Source organism: Ostrea edulis, chromosome 5 (assembly GCF_947568905.1).
Source record: "Ostrea edulis chromosome 5, xbOstEdul1.1, whole genome shotgun sequence".
NCBI lineage: Eukaryota > Metazoa > Mollusca > Bivalvia > Ostreida > Ostreidae > Ostrea > Ostrea edulis.
The window spans coordinates 23,713,802-23,737,745 of NC_079168.1; the positions used below are offsets into that span (position 1 = coordinate 23,713,802).

A 23,944-nucleotide genomic window follows, 5' to 3' on the forward strand; every position below is an offset into this window, starting at 1 on the left:
TAATCATCATCACCATCATCATCACAAGATAAGTAAAATGGATATCACTTGATAAAAAGAAAACCCGAAGAACGACGGAGAGTCATCGCGGCGGATATAAAGGATTATAGACGAACACAGGGAAATAGCAAATGACGGAGGGCTGTGGAAATATCCCTATAGCTACATGTATATGTGTGTAGAAATATCCCTATAGCTACATGTATATGTGTGTAGAAATATCCCTATAGCTACATGTGTATGTGTGTAGAAATATCCCTATAGCTACATGTATATGTGTGTAGAAATATCCCTATAGCTACATGTGTATGTGTGTAGAAATATCCCTATAGCTACATGTATATGTGTGTAGAAATCTAAGGGGAGGCTGTGTAAATATCCCTATAGCTACATGTATATGTGTGTAGAAATATCCCTATAGCTACATGTGTATGTGTGTAGAAATATCCCTATAGCTACATGTATATGTGTGTAGAAATCTAAGGGGAGGCTGTGGAAATATCCCTATAGCTACATGTATATGTGTGTAGAAATATCCCTATAGCTACATGTATATGTGTGTAGAAATATCCCTATAGCTACATGTGTATGTGTGTAGAAATATCCCTATAGCTACATGTATATGTGTGTAGAAATATCCCTATAGCTACATGTATATGTGTGTAGAAATATCCCTATAGCTACATGTGTATGTGTGTAGAAATATCCCTATAGCTACATGTATATGTGTGTAGAAATATCCCTATAGCTACATGTATATGTGTGTAGAAATATCCCTATAGCTACATGTGTATGTGTGTAGAAATATCCCTATAGCTACATGTATATGTGTGTAGAAATATCCCTATAGCTACATGTGTATGTGTGTAGAAATATCCCTATAGCTACATGTATATGTGTGTAGAAATATCCCTATAGCTACATGTGTATGTGTGTAGAAATATCCCTATAGCTACATGTATATGTGTGTAGAAATATCCCTATAGCTACATGTGTATGTGTGTAGAAATATCCCTATAGCTACATGTATATGTGTGTAGAAATCTAAGGGGAGGCTGTGGAAATATCCCTATAGCTACATGTATATGTGTGTAGAAATATCCCTATAGCTACATGTATATGTGTGTAGAAATCTAAGGGGAGGCTGTGTAAATATCCCTATAGCTACATGTATATGTGTGTAGAAATCTAAGGGGAGGTTTTAAGCTGTAGGCGAGCTAGCCGTCATTTTATTGAGACTACCATGAAATATTTTGACGCTTTTATTTGAGTCGTACGTAAAGTCTAGGACCATCAATTAACTTGCATCTAATGTCTGGAGTGTTAAGATGATTGAATGGAAAGATCCAATGACCTGTTTACTCTGCACAGTGTTTATGAATTCACCATGGAGATTTTAAGTAACAACCGGTATATATAAGTGGGAGTACAGTGACATCTGAAGGATTCCGAAAACTGCGTAGATTGACAAAATTCGTTTATCGTTTACTTAATTCGACGTATAGCATTCCCTCTCAGGAACCACATCGAAACAAATTAATATACACCAAGTAGAAATATCATTTTCAGATGATACAAAGATGGCCAAGCATTTGTAAAGGAGGGTTAGCAATTCATGAATAACCTTCAATTCTAGCAATATGCTGTTTCATGTGTGACACAAAGCTCATAAACATTTGTTACATAACATGAACACTTTGGGCAACCTTAGGACTTTGGAAATAATGAACCAAAATCCCTATAAAAGAGAACAGGCAGAATGAGCCTTCACTTAACAATTTTATCAAAACCGAATAGCTCACAACCTGTATCCACTAAGATCATTCCAATGACTCGAGGTAAATTTGTGCTGCTCCTGAGTTTGTACCGTAAAGATGCCGTCTACTAATGTGATCTTTCATACCAGAGCGAGTCCAAGACACTCACCATTGGTTTGGCACTGACAAAAGAGATTTACAGTCCAAGTCCAGAAATGGTATCTTGGAGGACCCTGAGGATTTGTGGTAAATGTATTTTATCCATGATTAAAATAATCTGGGAAACAAATCATAGAGCGGGAAATCTCGTGGCCGCCAAGAATCACTTCCACACTCCATGTTCACCAAATAAGTCTCCTTCCTTGCCTGATATCAAACTTAATTATATTTCTTTCTATAATGTTACATGTTTATGAATATTTTTATTAAATTTCTAATACTATCTAGGCAGCAGTGTGTATGAATGATAGATCTGCAGTAGACTGCTATACCACCCATTTCGTTTAACGATTATAGTACAAGTCTGCCGAATATGAATGGATGTATAATACATGCATCGGGGAAAACTTTAATTGCTTCACAAAATCGATTTAAAATTAACATCCACAAAATTATGCAAAATGAAACTCATCGAAAAAATAAAATTCGATTGATTGATTGTACAAATGTATATTGTTTTACGTCCCGCTCGAGAATTTTTAACTCATATGGAGACGTCACCATTGCCGGTAAAGGGCTGCAAAATTGGAGGGATAAAAAAAATGAATTCATCCTAGGCAACTTTACCAAAAAATATTGCATTGTCAGTATGTTCGCAATTTTTCAGTGACATATAGCTTATAGCAAAGTCTACGACCAGCTTAAAGATCGATCCCGTAGAAAATGCATTGACTCCACCAAAAATTAATTTTCAGCCGGGAACTATGCGGGGTACATTAAAGTCGTCAAAATAAGCGAGACTTCCTGTAAGTTTACCGTGGTTCTTATTCAGTATGCCATTCAGTATGCCATCTTTAGAATAGTACTGGAAGGAAAGATGAAATTAAACCAGGTGAAAATAAAGAACAGTGATCAGTCTAATAAATCTGATAAAGTATACAAAATTAAGAGCAGGGCAAACAGGGGTCCGGAAGCGGGACCAGTTGCCTTGGTTAAATCAAATTTATCAACGGTTTGATTTCGAAATTTCCTTTTCTTATTTTAGCATATTTTGTAGAAATTGGTTTCCATTGATTGCTTTGTTTAAGCCATTGTATCACAGGTGGTATATATAATATACACACAATACAGCCTACATTATAGTATACGAAGTGTGATATTACTATCTCAGTTTTGCCATATTATTGAGAGAAGGAAAATTTGATTGTAATTCAAAGTAAAATATTTACATTTCCAATTATTTTGCGATATCCTTACAAATTGTAATGATAGTCATTTCCTCATGAATGCATTGCAGTTGTAAACAATGTGCGTATGAATCTTGATAGATACATGTATAGTATGTCTATCTTAACGACTGGTAATTCCGCAAAAATTGAAAATAGAATGTAGATATAAGAAGTAAATTTCATTTTAGGTCACTTAAGTCACTCATGTTTTCGTCCGTCGTCGTGCGTAATGCGTCGTCCGTTAACAATTTTACATTTTTAACTTCTTGAAAACTACAAGGCCAATTGTTACCATTTTTGGTGTCGACTCCTACACATGTCATAAATTAAATGCATGATTATGATGTCCATGAAGCTCTCTACCTAAAATGCGAAGTTCATGGCTCCCGGGTCAGGAACAGGCCATATAGTGAAAATGTATCAAATCTTAGAAAATCTTCTCTACTTTCATATTCATTTGAGAAAAACTAAATGCATGATTATGATGTCCATGAAACCCTCTATCAAAATTGTGAAATTCATGGCCCCTACTCAGAGATTCAAGCCCTAGGGTGGGGCCAATATGACCATACAATGCAAATGTATAAAAATATTTTTCTTTCTAACTTCCACGGTCATGGAAGGTCAACTAAATGTATGGTCATGATATCCATGATGCCCTATTCTTTTATTATGAAATTCATGGCTCAGGGTGGGGGGGGGGGGGGGGTGGAGGGATGTCAAAATTATCTATATGCTTCAAACTTCCAGTTTTCCTTCTGTAAATGAATAGGAATTGTATGGACATTTTGAAAGATCAACATGTGCATATAGGACTTCACATCGAGGCTTAAATGCAAATATGAGACTCCCTATATGGGTTGTGATACTCAGGTGACCGGTAAGACCCGTGGGCCTCTTCTGGAATATATAAGTGTGAACTACAACGCTACACACCGGAATATGCCGGCGTGACGCGTCGTAAAATATACCTTCATATATTATCCAAAATAAAATTCATTTCTTAAATGGATACCAGTAGCCCGAAGCTGATTGTCAAAGAAATGCTCTACGCATCCTTGCTATCCAAAGGTGAGAACCCGCTCGATATTTTTTCCTGTTTTTTGTTTTTTTGTTGTTTTTTTTTGCAAAACATTTTTACAACACTAATCATTGTTGATCCCTGTGACAAAATACGGTTGTCATGTGACAGTCAATAGATAGTGACATAAATGTCTAATAATACCTCGGCCTTAATGTCATGTAGTGTTCTGATAAAAGCATTTATCCGATCTCGTGAGAAATATTGGATTCCTTTATGGAATCCGTGAATAAAATCTGCCTCCATTATAAGCGCCATGTAATTTGGCTTAACAGGAAAATAATGCATGAGCAAAACAGTTTTCCTTAAGTAAGATGGTCAGAATTCTCCTAGAAGTTTTCTTATTTTTGTATTGTATAAGTAAAATGATCAGAATTCTCCTAGAAGTTTCTTTATTTCTGTATTGTATAAGGTTATAGGATACTTTAAATTTGAATTCTTATCAATTTTCTAAGCATCAGGGCATTAAAATTCACAACCCAGCATGAATTAAACATTTATGCGATTCAAGGATTGTGGTTCCCTGTTTCTTTAGCGTTAGCGCAGTAGGGGAGGGGAGGGGGGGTGGGGGGTGGGGGGCAGATCAGACCTGATATTGTCAAAGCAATACGCATGTCGTATACAAAGTGTGTGGAATACTTTGATACATTTTCTTTCCAAACTCCACATTTCCCTTGGGACATGCATAGGTAGATTTTTAGTACAAATGTAGTGTATTGGGGGGATATGCACTGTATGGATGAACGGTGAATTCAAAACACTGATTGTAGAAGTTATTGAAATACGGTAAGCCAACTTTTATTCACGTGTGGCAAAATTTCGCGTGAACTTCAACTTGGCGAACATTACTCGCCGTGAACCAGTTTACCGCAGGTGAAATCGCGAAAGTAGCCTTTTCTAGAGCATAGTTTGTCTTGACGTTAGACTAATTCCGTGTAATGGAGCTTCATTACAACCAGACATAGCTGTGACTTTTCTAGAGCATATTTCTTAACCTTCAAACAACTATGAAAGAACAATACAGGGCTATAAGAATTCTTCAGACAATGTACCAGTTCTTTATATGTAGATATTGTAATCAGTTGTCTTGTCGTTACAGTTGTACTGGATGCGGATGTCGGAACCTAACCCTATAACGGTCGGCAAGTTCTTGTACAGCCCTGATACACGATTCTTCATCAGTAAGGACCACACCTCCACCCACTGGGATCTCAAAATCAGGGAAGTCAAGTTAGAGGACGCCGGTGTTTATTTCTGTGCCGTTAGTTCGGGAGAAAGCAGAGAGAAGTACAGGAGACTAATCAAACTAAATGTCCAAGGTCAGTGCTTTATTCCATATTGTAATGCTTGATAATAATGTTCATAATATATCTGGGGAAAAATGAATAATTTCCTCTCGCATTCAGCAAACTATACTGAAATATGCGGTAATTTGTCCAGCTATATAGTTCGTTTGAAGTTGTATGCACTCTCTAATTTGTGTCTCAGAGGGTTGAATTCTTACCTTCTACTGCAGAAACTTCTATATTATACACTTGTAAGTTTTAGAGTAGGGTAGTATTTTGTAGCTAGTGTATGCCCTCCATGTCTTTAGGGGGAATAAGGCACCCGATCCCACCTTTGGTTTGTCCAGGGGTCGGTGTTTACCCTTCTTTCTTCCTTCGTTAAGGGATTTGCGGGATTGATCTCTTTTACTTTCATTCTTTTATAAATAGTGAAGATAATGAACAGTGATCAATCTTACAAATCCCATAAACGTTGTTGCATGTAGGCCGTTTTTGGCACACTGATTCTGACTACGGATTACTCCGTTTGCCTGATCAAAATAAACATGTAGAGATCACATGGGGTCTGACTGGTCGACAGGGGATATGTACTCCTCCTGGCACCTGACCCCACTTCTGGTATATCCAGGGATCCGTGTTTACCCAACTTTCTATTTTGTATTCCGTATATGGGAGTTATGAGATTTATCGCTGTCATCTTTTCATAAAGACTTTAAAATCAAGTGTAGGGAAAACAAGGATTCTTGGACACATCAGAGGTGGAATCAGGTGCCTAGGAGGAGTAAGCATCCCCTGTCGACCGCTCACACCCACCGTGAGAACTCAATCTTGATCATGTAAATGGAATTACTCGTAATCCAAAAATCAGTATGTAACCCTCCTTACAATGATATGTAACACATCAAACAGATTTCGACCTAACAATAGGTCTAACGACAATAGAATTACTTTTGCGAAATGCTGACTTGATACGAGACTATCAAAACCCCTCGATTTAAAAATTAATCATGCACAGAACATGGTCTCGCGTATCGAATCAGTTGATAAACCCAGACATGCCCGTTGGTCATTTAGCGTTTTATATAATTTTGGTATTTGACCTTGTATCCACTTTGTGTATCCGGCACTTTTAGGTATCGGATTTTATTAGAACCTAGCGCTATCTATGTATATTGGTTTCTAATTTTCCGTCGAAGAATCTTCTAATATTTTGACATTATACGCAACTGATGAAAAAATAAAACATTTTATAGATAAATATCGGTGCATTTCTTATCTTAGAGTGTCTATCATACCACACATCATTCGTTGTAGATCAATGCTTATGGTTTAACTAACCATTATCGGTGACAAACAGAAAATCAACCGAAGTCCCTAACATTTATAAAGAACGTAAATGGTTATAGAAAAAAATAATCTAGTCATTGAAAAGCAGTCACTCTGGAGACGTTTATGTCATTTTATGAAATATGCTAATTGAATTTGCATATACGCCAATGTCCCGAAGGGCTATTTCTTATTACCACTGCCTCAAACCTAGAAAGCTAAAACGTTCACCAGGCACTGAAAACGTCATTACAGAAATAAATAGCAACTTCCTTACAGAGAGAAATAAACAGATAATTCAGCCGTAGACTCGATGAGTTTTAGAACTGCAAGTAGCTCCTGGATTTGTGGAATAAATTTTCTAAGCTTCATAATGGATAAATGTTGATCAGGGAGATATCAGCGGATGGTGTACAATCCCTCTTAACCGTCACACTGTATGTGTTGTGCGGAGATGCTCCTTAACGATCGGTCCACCTTAATTGCCTGAATGTTCTGTAATATACGACCGAGCAAGGATTGCATAAGCTAAATATATCACGAGAATCTCGCGAAATCTCATTCGTATGTAGGATTACTGGTGCTTAGTTTGATATACTCTCATTGTCTGTAACATCTTTTAAATCAACTTAACATAATACAAACCCAGGAGCCAAGAAATCAGGCTCTTCATCGATCTCATTCTCAAATTGCAATGTTGATTTTCTTCATTATCAGTGAGACTGAGATGAGATTTATTTGAGTTTGCATGTCCACATATTCGAGTTTAAGATTTATGAGATCATAAGCCGTGTTCCGTCATTACGGTTTTTCCTCATTAGAAAGGCTTTCATCGGGGAAAGACCCTTTACAAGTTTGGCAGCATCAACTTACTACAAATAGTGAAATAAATGACTTCGTTTCTTCGGTTCTGCTAAAGTATTGAATTATTAGAACTATGAGCAATGATGTATTTTCATTTACTGAGTTTATCAAAATTAGTTTATGGAGAAATAGGATTGTGTTTAAAATGTACGTAAAGATTCTGCTTTCGTGATCTGTCTCCCTCAGGGTCTTAAAGCTTCAATGACCTCAAGTGAGCTAGGGACTGGTGTCATCCGTACTTATAAAACCATTTACAGGAATGATAATTCCAGTAGATATCCTAAAGATCTTTGAAAAACCAATTTGAAATACGTAACTTATTCGCACAATTTGTACATAAATCTGTGGACATGCAAGATTAGATTTCAAGCATGTGTATAAACAAAGCGGAAAATTGCTAAGATACTTACAAGAGAACATGCTACAGATTCTTAGATTTGAATGGCGGAAGAGTCAATAACTGTCCTATCAAATGATCAAGAACTTTACAACGGCTTTTACAATATCTTCTTGTCCTTCAACAAATAAAAGTCACGTGCATTATAACAAATAAATGATTATAGCAATATTTCAACAGTCAATGACTAGAAACTACAACAGTATTAAAATATAGTATCATGTTTTGCATGTTATTTGATAATGATTAATTAGTAATACATTCATTTGCAAGTAATAGTCAAAAACAGAGAAAAATAAAGAGATATCACGACATTCACCACAGTCAAATGAACCTCGTAGGAAACTTAATTCAGGTTTATGCTGAATCTGCTATATTTTTGTATTCTGAATGAAATTGCATAATAAGTTACATAAGCTGAAGGGTCGAGTGAGCTTTTTAATCAAAATTTGCCCGCAGACCACCAGCTTTGTAATAATTTAAACTGTTCATAATTTTTACTTCTTCTCCTGAACCATTAGACCAAATGTAATGAAACTGGCCGCAATCATGCTTTGCAGTTGGTAAAAGGAAATTAAGTTTGTTCCAAGGAGGAGTGACGGTTCCTTCTAAGAGGAGATAATTAAGAATTAGTGATAGTAGTAGGGGTCTTTCCTCAAGAACCACTGAACCAGAAACCCCCAGATTTGTCTGAAAGGCTTCCATATATAATAAAGATTCAAAGGTTTTCAAATTAAGGGCTTCAAGGTCAGGGCAGTCACAGAGGTTCAAAGTTTCACATGCGAATATATAGGTAAATTCTTTAAAAATCTTCATAAAACACACAAAAGTGCAACTTGAGAAAATGAATACTTAGCCATCCTCGTATATCGTAGATTCACGTTAATTCACTGCATGACTATCACAACAGATGTTCTACATTTTACGTCGGGATGCATTGGGAAACTCTTTCAAAAAATCCTAATGGGTACAATATGATTGATTGATTGATTGTATATTGGTTAACGTCCCACTCGAGAATCAATTTTGTATTGCATATCTCCATGTATAGTGTAAATTCAAGTTGGTTCAAATCATGTTCCGCGGGTGTTCAGGAGGGCCACGATAGGGGAATAACATACGAGATATCGCATAGGAATCTTTTTTTATCATTATTATTTTAAGAACATTTCTCTATTTCCAACAGCAATAGAATTTTCATCACAGTTTGTGAAAATAATATGCAGGTACCCTCAGCTATACTGTATACAGATATACAATATCAGTGCTTCGCTTAATGTTGAGCCACTATTAAGTTTCTCGGTATCTTTCTACGCAAGTCCAAGATGGCCCCTTGTTTATTCGGACTACAGTTATGTTAAACATGTTCATGTTTGTGAAAAATATATCGCTTTGTATGATTTAGAACTCTGAAAACGAATTCTTCATTACAAAATGACAATAAAAACAACCATGTTGAAATTAATGCCCTACGTGTTCCGGTCCACAATTACAACATATATGTGTTAGAAAGTGTTTGCATGACAGGGGAATCTATTAATAACATCCATCATGATAATGGGTGCCAGTAAACATCCCGTTTCAATTCAGTGTGTCTATAGTTGTTTCAGATGGTCATAAGTTATGTTCAATTACTCATCAAGTAGCACAGAGCAATGTAATTTGAAGTGTAATGAAATATTTACACACAACTTGAACACGCGAGATCTGCACGTGGTGTAGCCTTTCTTCGTCTGTCTGTTTTATCAATCTTTTATTTGCAGAAGTCACGACAATACCACCAGGTAAGTACGAAATTTGACTTTTCCCGCCACAACTGTCGTCTGCTGCTTGCATCAAATTCATCAAAAACATCAAGTAAACTCTAAACATGCAATCTACTCATTTTCTTTAATATCAAGCAAATGAGTATTGCAATTTCATTAGTAGAATATTAGGTAATGTCTCATTACAGAATTGGAACTGAGACTATGAATGTTTTTCAATTAATTTCTCATAAAATTGTACATTGTAATTAGAAAATGCAAGCGCTTCTTTTGTCGTCTGCATGGTGTCTTGTCTTGGCGAATTTACCATCATTTTGGATTTAGAAGTCACTTTGCGTTATATTTAAGTTTTCTTTCCTTTTCTTCCTTATTTCTGAACATTGTGAAAGCATATTCTTAATGAATCTATTTTCACTGACTTGTAAAACGTATGAGTGTTTTTTTTGTTTTTGTTTTGTTTTGTTCATTACGTAGTAATGGGATGCTCTCATATACACCTATATCAAATGACGTCAACTCTGGGTTTTTTTAAGCATAAATTCTAATAATTACGAAAAACATTTATCGAATACTTTGCTCCAAGTCTAATCTATTTCATTCATTTTTATTTTTCAGCCTTAACCATGAATGGATCCGAATTCGTAAATAAAGGCGACCCCTTGATATTAGAGTGCCAAGCTACAGGCTTCAATCCTCGTACGGATTACTTGGAATGGTTTAAAGACGGGAAAGTCATAAACCACAGCTATATTTGGAAACACCAACGTCTACGAGGACGTGCCATAAACATTACAGATTTTCATATCATAGAAACACGGACGCTCAGACGTGTTCTATACATACCCAAGTCTACACGGGAGGACAAGGGAATTTACATGTGCCGGATCGGCGGGGTATATATTGTAAAGAAGATCGTACATGTTCTGGATGGTGAGTTTGAGGAGGGAACACGTAATGAGAAACACAATGTCAATGATGTACACGTACCAAAAACAAAGACAGAAAAGAAAACATTAAATATATTTAATATACACTTTCACAACCTTCCATGTTACAGCTTTAGGTTTTATTATCATATAAATGTGTAGCATGACTATTTTGCCCGGATACTATCTTTTGAAAATCACAAGCTCGCTATCAAATACGTGCATAATTCAACGATGCATCTTTCGCTTCTGAAATTATATGCTCTAAAACATAATTTGTATAATACAATATCAAAGATTAGATACATTATTCAAACAACACATAAATCAAATGAGTAACTCACAATATTAATCACAGTCGCCCCTAAGCTAAATTGGAAATTAATTAATATTTTACTACATTTCAGTGGGATCGTCCAGTATTGATAAGAGAGGTGAGTCAGCAGACATGTGTATGGTACAAGTGTATGCTTTAACTGTTATATTCTGTAGGGGTACATCGTATTGATTTCAATTCTTCTTTTGCACATCTATGTTGATTTGTAGCAATGTCAGTGCAGTCTTTTGTAGTATGTTATGCGCCCGGGCTTGGGCTTGGGTCGTGCAAACTAAGGCAATTTCTCCGTCACAGTGGGCGCAAGCACAATAAGAAACTCTCATTTCTAAATGACACTGGTCTATAGTTACCATATAACCTAGCACCGTCTCCAAAAGAGTAAACCAAAAATTATCGACGGTATGTAAAACAACAAATTATATGTATTCCTTTAATACGAATTATAAATAGTTATATTTTGATAATGTACATGTTCATAACAAGGAATCGGAAAATCAGCCCCTCCCCCAATAAAGAATTTAAAAAACGCACAGCATTCCCTGCAGATGTATAGATACAGAAGAGCCTTCGTGGCGTCTTTCTGCTAACATCTTCTCACGTAATGTAGACTTCCATACTCCACCGCGGTGGCTGAGTGTTGCCTTGGTTGTTTCTTTAAACAAATTATGACGGTTATTGAACTATTATCATTGATTAAGCCTATCAGATGATCAGTTATTCCCGTGTTACAGTTTCCACTGTAGGGTTAATGTTCATTTTGTTCATTTCATGCTCCTCTCAGGGGATCATGACGCTGAACTGATTCAAGGTAGGTAACCGACCCCTAGAGTCACACTATATGTTTATCCTAATATTCTCATTTAAATCTTAGATATTATGATCGTTTATAGTCTACGATTGTTGTCTAAACATGGGTGATGTGTATCTTCTCAATGCAAATGTACAATATATGAGCTCATTGGTTCAAGGCAATTCTATAGTGTGAATGAATGAATGACTGTACTAAAACGATTTGCAATACCAATCCCATGGGGATCCGGGTTAGAATAGGTCCTCAGTACCCCTTGCTTGTCGTAAAAGGCGACTAAATGGGGCGGTCCCTCGAATGAGACCACAAGACCAGAGGCCCCGTGTCACATCCGGTGTGGCATGATAAAGATCCCTCCCTGCTGAAAGGCGGTAAGCGCCGAGCATAGACCTACATTTTGTAGCCCTTCACCGGCAATGGTGACGTCTCCTTATGAGTGAGAAATCCTCGAGAGGGACGTTAAACAATATACAATCAACCAATTTAATTTATCGGTAATCGCAAAACTACGAAGAAATTGAAAAGTTATGAAGTCAGTCACACGACTTTTCACAGCTATCAGAAAATTGAATTTTTAACACAAATAAATGATAATTTCAGATTCATTTTGTACATTATGTATGTCAATTCAAAACGTTAAAATACGAGGGGATCCGGGTTAGACCAAGGCCCTTGTCACAGCAGGTGTGACATGATAAAGATCCCTCCCTGCTCTACGGCCATAAGCGCCGAGCATAGGCCTAAATTTGCAGTCCTTCACCGGCATTGGTGACGTCTCCATGTGAGTGAAATATTCTCGAGAGGGACGTTAAACAATATTCAATCAATCAATCAACCAATATGAAAATTCCTTCATGCTTCTTTTACATACATTATTTCACAATCATGGGCGTTAGTTTTGTCTTTATTTGTGTTAAAAATATGTGCTGAATTTAAAAATACATGAATTGAAAGTTACATGTTTGCACTAAAAGAAACCGACTCAAAATATTGCTATCATACAAAGGTTCGAAAACTAGAAAATTAATGTATATTAAAGACTAAAATAATGTGTAAATTTCTAATATGTGTAAGATACATTATATACCTTATGAACATTAAGTGGGAAAATTTGCTTCCACATAATAATTATGAAATGAATCCCATTTTCAAAACGAGTGCTGTACATATTGAAAATGAATTGGCTATGTTACATGCCCTTTCGCTGTTGGACAGAGACGTGACACTTCCGCCAATCTCTCAGGAATTGCTAAAATTGTAGAAGGTATACGCGGAAAGGCCTATTGATTACCTAGGGATAGCTTTTACTCTCTTTTAAAGGCTTGTTATGACAAATTATTGTATTTTTCAGAGACGTCTAACACTGGAAATACCATCGCCGACCACAGGGCTGTTCGAGTAATGACCCTCCAAACGGCCGTGGCTGCCATTGTTATATTTGGCCGTCTGCAAGTGACATGAGGAAAATGATCTGTCTTTGCAGAAATTTAGCCAAAGGCTGAGGATATCATGGGATTCTCTTTCGGTCTATTAAGGAAAGTCCATTTGCTAGAGCGATGGACCAATGCTGCAACGACGTGTTTTCCAGACATAATATCCCGTGGATATAGCGTCATATGACAAAGTTTGATTGTGACGTACTGCATTTCGTAGTATTTCTAGTTCATCGTCTTCTAACAGAGGAGGCTGATCTTGGAATGAATGAAGATGAACTTAGATTAAGAGAGGAAAATTTGATGTATCAAGGTCAAATTATTGCGAGATTTGACTGAAAATGGACTCGCAATTGAAATTAGTCCACAACGTCTTTCAAATTCAATGTCAAGGTTTCATTTGTATAAAACATGTCATTTGCTCTGTATTCATCATTATAATTTATATAAAATTTGTAGATTGACAACAGATATATTTCTGTGACCCTGTTCATTTTCCTTTGATTCAGTTTACATTTTCTTTGTTTTAGCTTATCGACTGCTCTAGTTGAATACTCATTCATCATGAGATATTCCTGAAGAAGTTACTGCCATTTGTTTTTATTATCGTCTAATTGTTTATTGATCATTGGGTCCTTGTGATATTTTTAGGAAATGATACTTACCATTAAATTTCCTATAATGTTTGTGTTTTACTAGCTTTTTTCTTATCTTGCACATTCAGAATATTTCCTGGAGTAGACAGCGATTAGGTGACAAAACAGCAATATCATAGATGCTGTTAAATTGTTAAGAACGAGGAGATACATTTTTACATTTGTATAGATCAATTTGCTATATCGATTGTAAACGAGGACTTCTCTAGAATAAAAATAGCAAATGCAGATGAATGGAAATGATGCAAATACAATAAACGTTTTTCTAACAACATAAATAGATAGAAGATCCCTTTATCTCTGAAAATGTTCATTTATCATTGATATTAAACAATTACCAAAATATTCACAGCTGATCGTATTGATTTCTTACAATCGCCATGCTAAAAATTATCACTGAACATGGAAATTACAATGTTTTTATCATTAGGCGAGGCCGAGTTTATCGTGTGTGTGTGTGTGTGTGTGTGTGTGTTGTGAACATTGTTTTTCAATATAATAGGGAATTATCATTCTGGTATCAGAACTATTAGAAAAGGAAGGAAAGCACAGGTCAAGCTCCGAGAATACCAGTTTGAATATCAATCTGGGAGAAATGATCCCGAAGGAGGTTGTGTGGGCAGAATTGGATAATAAGACTGGTTGCTCGAACGAAATAGCCCCGGTTGTTAACTGCTGAATAATGAGGGGAAATGAGAAAAAATATATGGTCTTGTCAGTTTGAATTACTACTCAGTATAAATCTGAAAAGCATACTAGAGCTGAATCCTCAAACATTTAACAGATTCATAATTACCTTATACCATGTGGTTATGTTTTTGTCCGGTTTGGAGTTCTTCCTTTATTTGTCGGGGCTGGGTCTCTTTGCTAGGAAAGATAGTAATAAATAACCGAGGGGCGGGAGAGAGATGGAGGTGGGGGGGGGGTTGTCTTGGTCACGGACGTGTTATAGCGGATCCTTAGTCGTGACGAAGAGTTACACAGTGTTTATTTTGTATCAGTAATAATACCAGGAAGTAACTCCCTATTGATAAAGGTGTCAAGTTTACACATTATATGCATGCATCATGTATTTGTAGTGAAATATATGAAAACACTATATTTCCCATTTAAACATTCAAGACAATGACTCATTTCTACCAGTGTACACCGTTCGTGGTTGTTCAGTGGTAGAGGGTTCACTTCATAACCGGGGGATCGTAAGTTCGAACCCCGCTCATGCCATGACCGCGTCAAACCTAAGACGTTAAAATAGGTAGTGATTGCTCCTTGGTAAACGCTCGGCATTCAGAAATGAAAATCGCGGATCTTTCGGATATAACTTGAAGAACGGATGTCCCGTGTCGCGGCAGGCGTTGGCACGATAAAGAACCCTCACCGCTACATGTACGACCTTTGTGGTCCTTCACCTACAACTGGTGACGTCTCAATAGGAATGAAAAATTCTCAACGAGACGTAAAACAAACAACCAATGATTCCTTAAATTTGAAATTGCAACTTTTTTTTATTGTACGTGCGTATGAATGTAAAAGTATATACCAATAGTAAACTTTTTTTTTTACAAAGATAAAAGTAACTATTGCATGTTAATCATGATAATGCTCACTATCTGTTTAAAAAGACATGTGTTCATCGAGAAAGTTAACAGAAGGTCCAAAATCATTCGATAATATTTACATTTTCAGTGCTTTGCATTTAATCATGTTAATATATTTACAATTTTAATAATAATCATTTCCTCATAAATGCGATGTCGTTGTGAATGATGCGCGTGAAATGTTTGATTAATATACATTGTAGTACATGTATGTCTATTCTAAGGGCTGGAAATTCCGACAGAAATGAAAGGAGAATGTAAAATTATATAAGAAAATAAATTTCATTTTTGAAAATACATAAGAGCACGAACTGTTATGCTTCACACAAAAATGAAATTTATTTCTTAACTTTGTTGGACCACGTCACAACTTCCTGTTCGGAGGATCGATAGTCTTGTTCTACCAAGCTGTCGAATGTCTTCGTAAATCTCCGACGAGAGATTTACAGACACAGTCCAGCGTCTGGTTAAACTAAATGTACGTTTTTTCAAAGTAAAATGCATACAATTTACCGTATGAAATGTAATTTTTTCCCATGATTTCTCAATGAAGTCCAAAACAGTAGGGGAAAATTCATATAGACTTGTGTAGGGAAGGGTAGTATTTTTCAACTTTTAAACATCATAGAAAGTCTGCAAGTCCTTCTTTTAGGAATTTTGTTGTACTGGTTACCTTCTAACTAAGCCAAATTATGTATTTGTACAACCCATGCATCCATTTTTAGTTGTAACAGGTGTCCGTAATGATACTCACGTCTCTCGTGCTATACTCACGCGGGATTATGTAACAGGTGTCCTTAATTTGTCGTGATTTTCTGATACTCACGTCTCTCGTGCTATACTCACGCGGGATTATGTTTGCATTGAAGTACTGAATGTGTTATTTGTCGCATCGCTGCATATTGATAGCGTGTGAAAACTATAAATCTACTTACTAAAATCTAACATCCCTAAGTACACTCAGTCGCAATCATCTACGCATTTGAAGATATCCATTGGTGTATTTAGAGGAGCGGCCCTCCCCTTTTGTAACCAAATAAATTATTTATTGTTTAACCTTTTTGTTGATTTTATTATGTATAAAAGTAACCCGAAAGCCTCAAAACCCTGGATCTTCCCCCTGGGGCCTTAAGACGATTCCAGCTTTATTGGGCAAATCCTGGATCCGCCACCGATATTTCCTACTAAATCACTGTGCACATCAATTCAAAATGAACGCTGTATTCGTTTGAAAAGAGCGCGATTTAGTTCCATTCGATATATGATTTAGCGTTCAGTGTAATACAACTCCACGGTAAAGAACATTAATTGATATTAACCGGTCTAAATTATAGTCAGAGTCCTCTAATTCCGTCAATTAGTAAAGAATTTGAATTCCATTAGAATTGTATAGAGTGTCCATTACAGCGCCAAAAAGAGAATATTCAGTAAACAGGGAGTTCCATTTACGTTATAGATATCTTAAATTCATTTGGGGAATTAAGGATATCTTTGATTAAATATATTAAATTGTAATCTAATTGAATTGCTGCTCTTTTCAAATGGATTGCGGTGCAGTGCAATCCTTTTTATGTATGCTCTTAATTGTGTCCATTCATTTGAAAATAAAGCAATAATTCAATTATATAAATAGATTTCAAGTTTTCTCCGAATGAATTATCTAATTGATTCAGATCAAGCTCTTCAATCGAGGAAATCTACGGTGCAATTAAGGAAAGATAGAATTCAAGATTTCAAGTGAATGGAAGTTTCCTGTGGGTGCAATTGGGAATATTTTCAATTCTATGAAACATATTCTTAGTCAATTTGAGACCTCTTCAAATTATTCGGAAGCGCTACAATTATGTTCATTCGGCGTTCCGTATTCGTTGTTACATGCACATACATGGGGTAATTTTAATTAATAGCCAATGGTACGCAGGGACGAGTTTGAATACAAAGAATCCAAACTATTGGAACTCTATCCTAGCAATCCTCAAAGACAAAAGAACAAATAACACTGCGATGGGAGTCAATCGGTATTGCACATGATGCAATTACTCTCGACACGAAGATAATTGGGTATTTATCGAATGTTAAGTGATCATTGGCCGAGAGCCTGAGTGACAGGTGAGCTGGATGTTGTCGGTAACAATCGCCGGCGTAACATCGACAGCCGCCCTGCCAATCTTGCAGTTTATATCTCTGTGGAAAAGCGATCCGTCTTAATGAGGACTAATTGAATCACTTTCTCGCTAGTGTTAACAGGAAATGAGAAGAATGCCAGTGATCACATTTCTGTAAATCGTTTTTCTTCTTTAGCTCCACATTCACTCATTGAAAGACTCCTATTCATTGACTACTCATATCTGATACGTTCTTACACTTACAAGTCAATGAAAAACTTCTAACAGCGTTTCCCCTTCAAACAAAGGACTCAAACATAAACGCACTGTGAACTTGGATTCTCACGTTTAATATCTTCTGGATCACATCGAATCGTGCAAATGTACGTCAGATTTCTTGTGCTTTACATTAGAATGTTTTATAACATCGAACAAATAAACGTTAGGACAATCGACGACAGTGATGTTTTCGATTATTACATGTCCATGTAAAACAATCATTTTTAGATGCATATCTTTTCAGTAAACTAAAACTCGTTACCGAAATGCCATATACAGACAAGACATTTTTCCCCAATCGATAGCAAACAAAAGAAACATTTGAGTAGCTTGAAGTAAGTTCATGGATAAGTCAAAATGAGGTACAATACATGTCTGATGGGAGTCGTAGTGTCCAGGGCACCTTGTGATGCCGGATAATTCACATTACTTACATTTCCATTGCTTTTGTCTTTACTTATATAAATGATAGTCACTTTCTCATGAATGCGTTGCAGTTGTGAACAATGTGCGTATGAATCCTGATAAATACATTACTTCTATTTTAACTACTGGGAATTCCCACAGAAATGAAAGTAGAATAGAAACATAAGAAATAGATTTCATTCTTGAAAGTACATGAAGGTATCAATTACGCTGCTTCCGGTCGGCATACTATATTCATGAAGCGCTTCATGAAGTTTGTCGAACTCTTGTGTAAAAGTGAAGGCCGTCTCTGTAATCGAAATGACAAGCCTAATCCGAGATATATGTAATAAACATAAAATCATCGAGCAGGAAAGCTTCTTATCTCGTTCTTCACAAGAGATGGACGAACAAAACGTTTATGAAGTTCTAACTGTCGGGCGATTACCTTGCCAGTGAATTCGATATAACGCACTTCTCTTTTGCAAGCGATTGGATTGATTGCTTTTCTGTTCAGAACATAAAATAAACCAAATAAAACGATCTAATAATAACTGTATAAAATACGACCTCTTTGAAAGGATTCGGATATGATCTATCTTTCATCTGGTGATGTAGGGAAATGTGATAGCGGTACGACATGAAACAGAATATAAAAATTCCATAATTTAATATACCTACTTTTGGTGGAAGAAAGAATGCTCCGCACGCTGCTGTATTTTCTGATTTCTTCAACAATCGACTCATAAATATGTCAAAGACAATATTCATGGTCTTTCTCCCTTCATCACTGATCTCTCAGTTCTGTCTTTTGATGGTTGCCTTTATTAGTATGCTGCGCTTTATGACATCAATATTTTGTTAATCTACTTTGTAGAATATCATGACCACCATTTTGTGTGAAAGGATTTGTATTAATTGATTCCGTACTTTGGTTAACAGGGGCTTTTGTCCAGTTAGACAGCAACAGACGTGAGTAACGATTATGAATACCCGCATGCACACACATATTACAAAAAGCTACAAATAACTACATTTGAAAACAATCCAAAAATATTTTAATTGAATCCATACACACAAAAAAATGCAATTTTTCGTCGGACGGTTATCATAATCAAAACTTGTTCGCTGGCATCAAAGACTTTAATCCGCGACCGATTGGATAGTGATGGTTTTTTACCACCTCCTGAAATCCTATCGGATTTATGTGAAACTTGTATTTGTAAGGTAGGAAGTGTCAAACCTGTTGATTTTCCACGATTTTCAAAATCCAATATACATGTAAATATATTCAGGATGACGTTTGCAATTTTTCATCTACCTTCTGCAATTATGTAGGATATATTTTTCTGCCCCTGACACTTCCTTTGGCAACCGGAAGTTGATGACACATTACAGGAATATGAATATTCCAATCTCGTTAACAAAAAAAATAAAATAAAATAAAATAAAAAATAAATAATAATAATGATAAATAAATTCACTTTCATTTTTTTGTTAGCCAGTTAAGACTACTAAATATGATTATATCAAAATGTTATGATAGTCACAATATGGATCTTAAAATGGAAAAAATAGTTTTAATTTTCAGTTCCGTTTATTTCACCCAAACTATAGAATGGTACACGAGATACATAAATAATAACTACATGTACAATGACAGGGGTAAAAAAAAAATCAGAACAGATCTACACAATATCAAGGATTTATTCCAAATAAACATACATAACTTACGAAATTTCTAGAGGACATAAGTACACAAAATGTTTTAGCGTTTCGAGCAGAACAATGTTCTGTATTTAGAAAATCTCTGCGTAATTTGCACAATGCTTTACATTCCAGAATATAGTCAACTTCCTCTCCAATTTGGTTACAAATGCATAATCTACAAAGGCGTTCTTTCAATAGTGCTCCACCTGCATACTCCGAAAGTAAGTTGAGGATTTATAATTCTAAATTTAACAGAGATTTGTCGTAACGGTCTACGTATACAATGTAAAATATTTCTCCCATTCAAACTTTGCAATGGATATTCTTTAGAATAACTTAATATTCCAGTCAATGGGACGAATGAATATGAGTTACTGTACGTAAACTGGATTCCTAAACTTCAGAAAAACTCTTACAAAGAAGGACACATTGCTGGGCCCAGTAAATGTTCTATCAAGCCCCTATCTTTGCTCCTCATGAAAATATTAACAGTTGTTAAAGAGAAACTTCAAACGTACTGTGCCACAATATATCAACGGCAAATTGACAATTGAACTGTATGACAAGCGGGATGATTTCAGCTTCTCTATCTTTAACTTCCCATATTAATATAACATTATTCCATTATTACCTGCATATGGTGCATATATCTCTCAACTGATTCGATACGCAAGAGTTTGTTCTGCGTGTGGTCAGTTTTTAAATCGAGGCAAGCTACTGAAAAACAAGTTGATGGTATAGGGGTTTCAAAAGTCCCGATTAAAGTCAGCATTTCGCAAATGCTATGGTCGTTATAGCTATCTAGTTCGTCAATACAACCTATCATTGGGTCAAATGCTGTCTGATGTGTTTCATACTGTTTGTTAGACCGTTCTTGGCATACTGATTTTGACTACGGATAACTCCTTTTGCCTCATCAGGATATAGTGCTCACGGCGGGTGTGACCAGTCGACAGGGGATGCTTACTCCTCCTAGGCACCTGATCCCACCTCTGGTGTGTCCAGGGGTCCGCCCAACTATCTATTTTGTATTGCTGATAGGAGTTATGAGATTGATTACTGTTCGTTATCTGCTAAAAGTGGTGTAAATCAAATGTGCATTGTAGAACATTTTAAAGAACTTTCAGTAAATTTGCAATCACAAAGCGTTACTCAACTCAACAACATCAAAGCATATATAGAATGACTTTTCAACACTTTACACGACCACTCCTCATGATACATCAAAGACTTTTTGACATCGTGCACGGTTGCTTCTTCGCTGGGTTGGGTAAAAGAAATATCATATCTAGTGATCAGTCATTCAAACAATTACTTTGTTAAACACCACTCTGATTCTACGCGAAAGTACTCTGAAGTGATATAAAAAATATGCTAGAGTTTCTCATTGACAATATCTTCGTAGTCTTTGATGATCAGGTCTTCCAACAGTCTATTGGAATTCCCATGGGCACGAGTTGTACTCTTTGTTAGCTGACCTGTTTTTATTTCATGAGGCAGCATTTCTTCATAAACTTCTACAAGAAAAGACATAATACCTCTTGATGTGCCATTCAACTCGACATTTAGATATATCGACGACGTTTTATCTATCAACAATAATCATTTTCATTTATGAAAGGTGAAGATAACGAACAGTGATCAATCTCATAACTCCTATCAGCAATACAAAATAAAGAGTTGGGATCATGTGCCTAAGAAGAATAAGCATCCCCTGTCGACAGGTAACACCCGTCGAGAGCCCTATGTCTTGATCAAGTAAATGAAAGGTGAAGATAACGAACAGTGATCAATCTCACAACTCCTGGAGTTATCTGTAGTCAAAATCAGTGTGCCAAGAATGGCCTAACAATCGGTATATATGTCGAATTGATTTATCCCAGTGAACTTGGAATAAAAGACACCACAGAGTCCTCCACGTCTGCTTCGTACTTTAATATTTTATTGAACATAGACTTTAACGGCAAACTAACAAATCAACTTTATGAAAAACGGGATAATTTCAGCTTCTCTATCGTTAACTTCCCATATTAATGTAACATTATTCCATTATTACCTGCATATGGCTTTAGGTCTAAACTGATTCGACACGCAAGAGTTTGATTTGCGTCTGATGTCATTTTAAATCGAGGCAGGCTACAGACAAACATGTTGATGTTACAGGGGTTTCAACAGTCTCCTTCAAAGTCAGCATTTCATAAATTCCATGGTCGTTATAACGATTTAGTTTGCCAATACAACCTATCATTGGGTCAAATGGTGTCTGACATGTTTTATACCAATTGTTAGTCAGCTCTTGGCACACTGATATTTTTTAACTTCTGATAACCCCGTTTATCTGATCAAGATATAGGGCTTACGACGGGTGTGACCGGTCGACACTCACAGGAGATGCTTACTCCTCCTATGCACCTAATCCCACGTTTTGGTATATCCAGGGGTCCGTTTTGTCCAATTCTTAATTTGGTATTGCTTACAGGTCTAGGAGTTAAGAGATTGATCACTGTTCGTTATCTTCATCTTTTCACAATTACTAGAATTGAAATCACATATAAAACGCCTTTGTCTTTCTTATTTCAATTACACAGTCGCTCTCTTATGTAGTCGTAGATACTTATTCTCAAGAACTATTGTATACTCTATAATTATTGTAGAACTTCATCTCAAGCTAATGACGTCTCAGTCTGAAATAAAGACTCCTCAGTGACGTAGATATCTTTCCGTGAATCTATTAATAATACTGAACACTATTCATATGCTTATTATTTTCTTGATGCAAACAAATCATTAAAGCACCTAACGCATCTAAAAGCAATGTTTTAGCTCAGTATGTCACACGTATAAAATAACAGTATTCCAGTGCTTAATATGTACTAAACATATTTGATCTAGTCTAAAGTGGTAGCTTTCTGAATTACATTGTTATGAGATTGATCAATGTTCGTTATATTCACCTTTCATCACCTCTTTTACTACTTATTCTATACATTGATTTCTTCTATGAATCTGTACACTGAATACCTGTCAAATGCGCACATATATATATATATATATATATATATTAACATCGAACCCGATTTAACGATGGCCAGTTTCGATGTTTTAATCACTGTAATATACTTCAGCGGTCAATACGATGCTTTTGCTACCCTCGAATTACAGTGTTTTGAATTATATAGTCAAATGATAAATTCATTGTCGACTAGGTCTTGCATTGTATCTGTACAAAAATTAGCCGACAAGGTATCGTAAGGTAGACTCCAGTTACCAGTTTCAATGTTTTAAATCATTCAATCATAGATGATATGTATTGTTACTGGCATTTTCGCGGTCCATAAGATGCTTTACCTACCCACCGCGCTCGGAAAATATTGCACTAATCAAGTAGCTAATCCATCGTATTGACCTAAATAAATGTTAATGATTGTATAATACAATGTTATGTTCCGTTTGCTCGTCCTAAATTCGTGTCTTTCACCTCTTTGCACTTAATGGTACTGCAAGCTAAAATATTGAATAAAAAAGCATCGGATAAAGATTTGACATTTATTATGTTACACAAGACAAATCGTTATTGAATAGATGATATACAGAGGGAGATAAATCATGTTGCATTTACCTAAAGGAACTTTTTAAACGTTGAATTAAATACGTACTTATCATCCATTTCCTCTCCGACACAATATACACTTTTAACAAAGAAAGATGTGAATAGAGATATTTGTTTGAGCTATTTTATTCACAAATTTATTAAATTTTAGTTTCCTTTCAATTCAGGTGTTTGCATAGCTGCTGTTAACCATTCTCTCGGCAGTATGTGAA

The 23,944-nt window shown here is 35.9% G+C and overlaps 1 protein-coding gene across 2 annotated transcripts in view; it reads left to right on the forward strand.

Annotated features, from left to right (window-relative positions):
* The window catches only part of LOC125649627 (lachesin-like), a 50,859-nt gene extending 36,804 nt beyond the window's left edge, over nt 1–14,055 (forward strand). The window contains exons 4-9 of one of the 2 annotated variants that reach the window (XM_048877289.2): nt 5,326–5,545; nt 9,863–9,883; nt 10,481–10,795; nt 11,199–11,225; nt 11,910–11,936; nt 13,288–14,055. In XM_048877289.2, coding sequence (XP_048733246.2) covers nt 5,326–5,545; nt 9,863–9,883; nt 10,481–10,795; nt 11,199–11,225; nt 11,910–11,936; nt 13,288–13,397 — 720 coding nt within the window. In that variant the 3' untranslated portion in view covers nt 13,398–14,055. The remainder of the gene's footprint in view (nt 1–5,325; nt 5,546–9,862; nt 9,884–10,480; nt 10,796–11,198; nt 11,226–11,909; nt 11,937–13,287) is intronic. The other variant, XM_048877291.2, reaches the window with a different exon arrangement.
* The last annotated feature ends 9,889 nt before the right edge of the window (nt 14,056–23,944 follow it).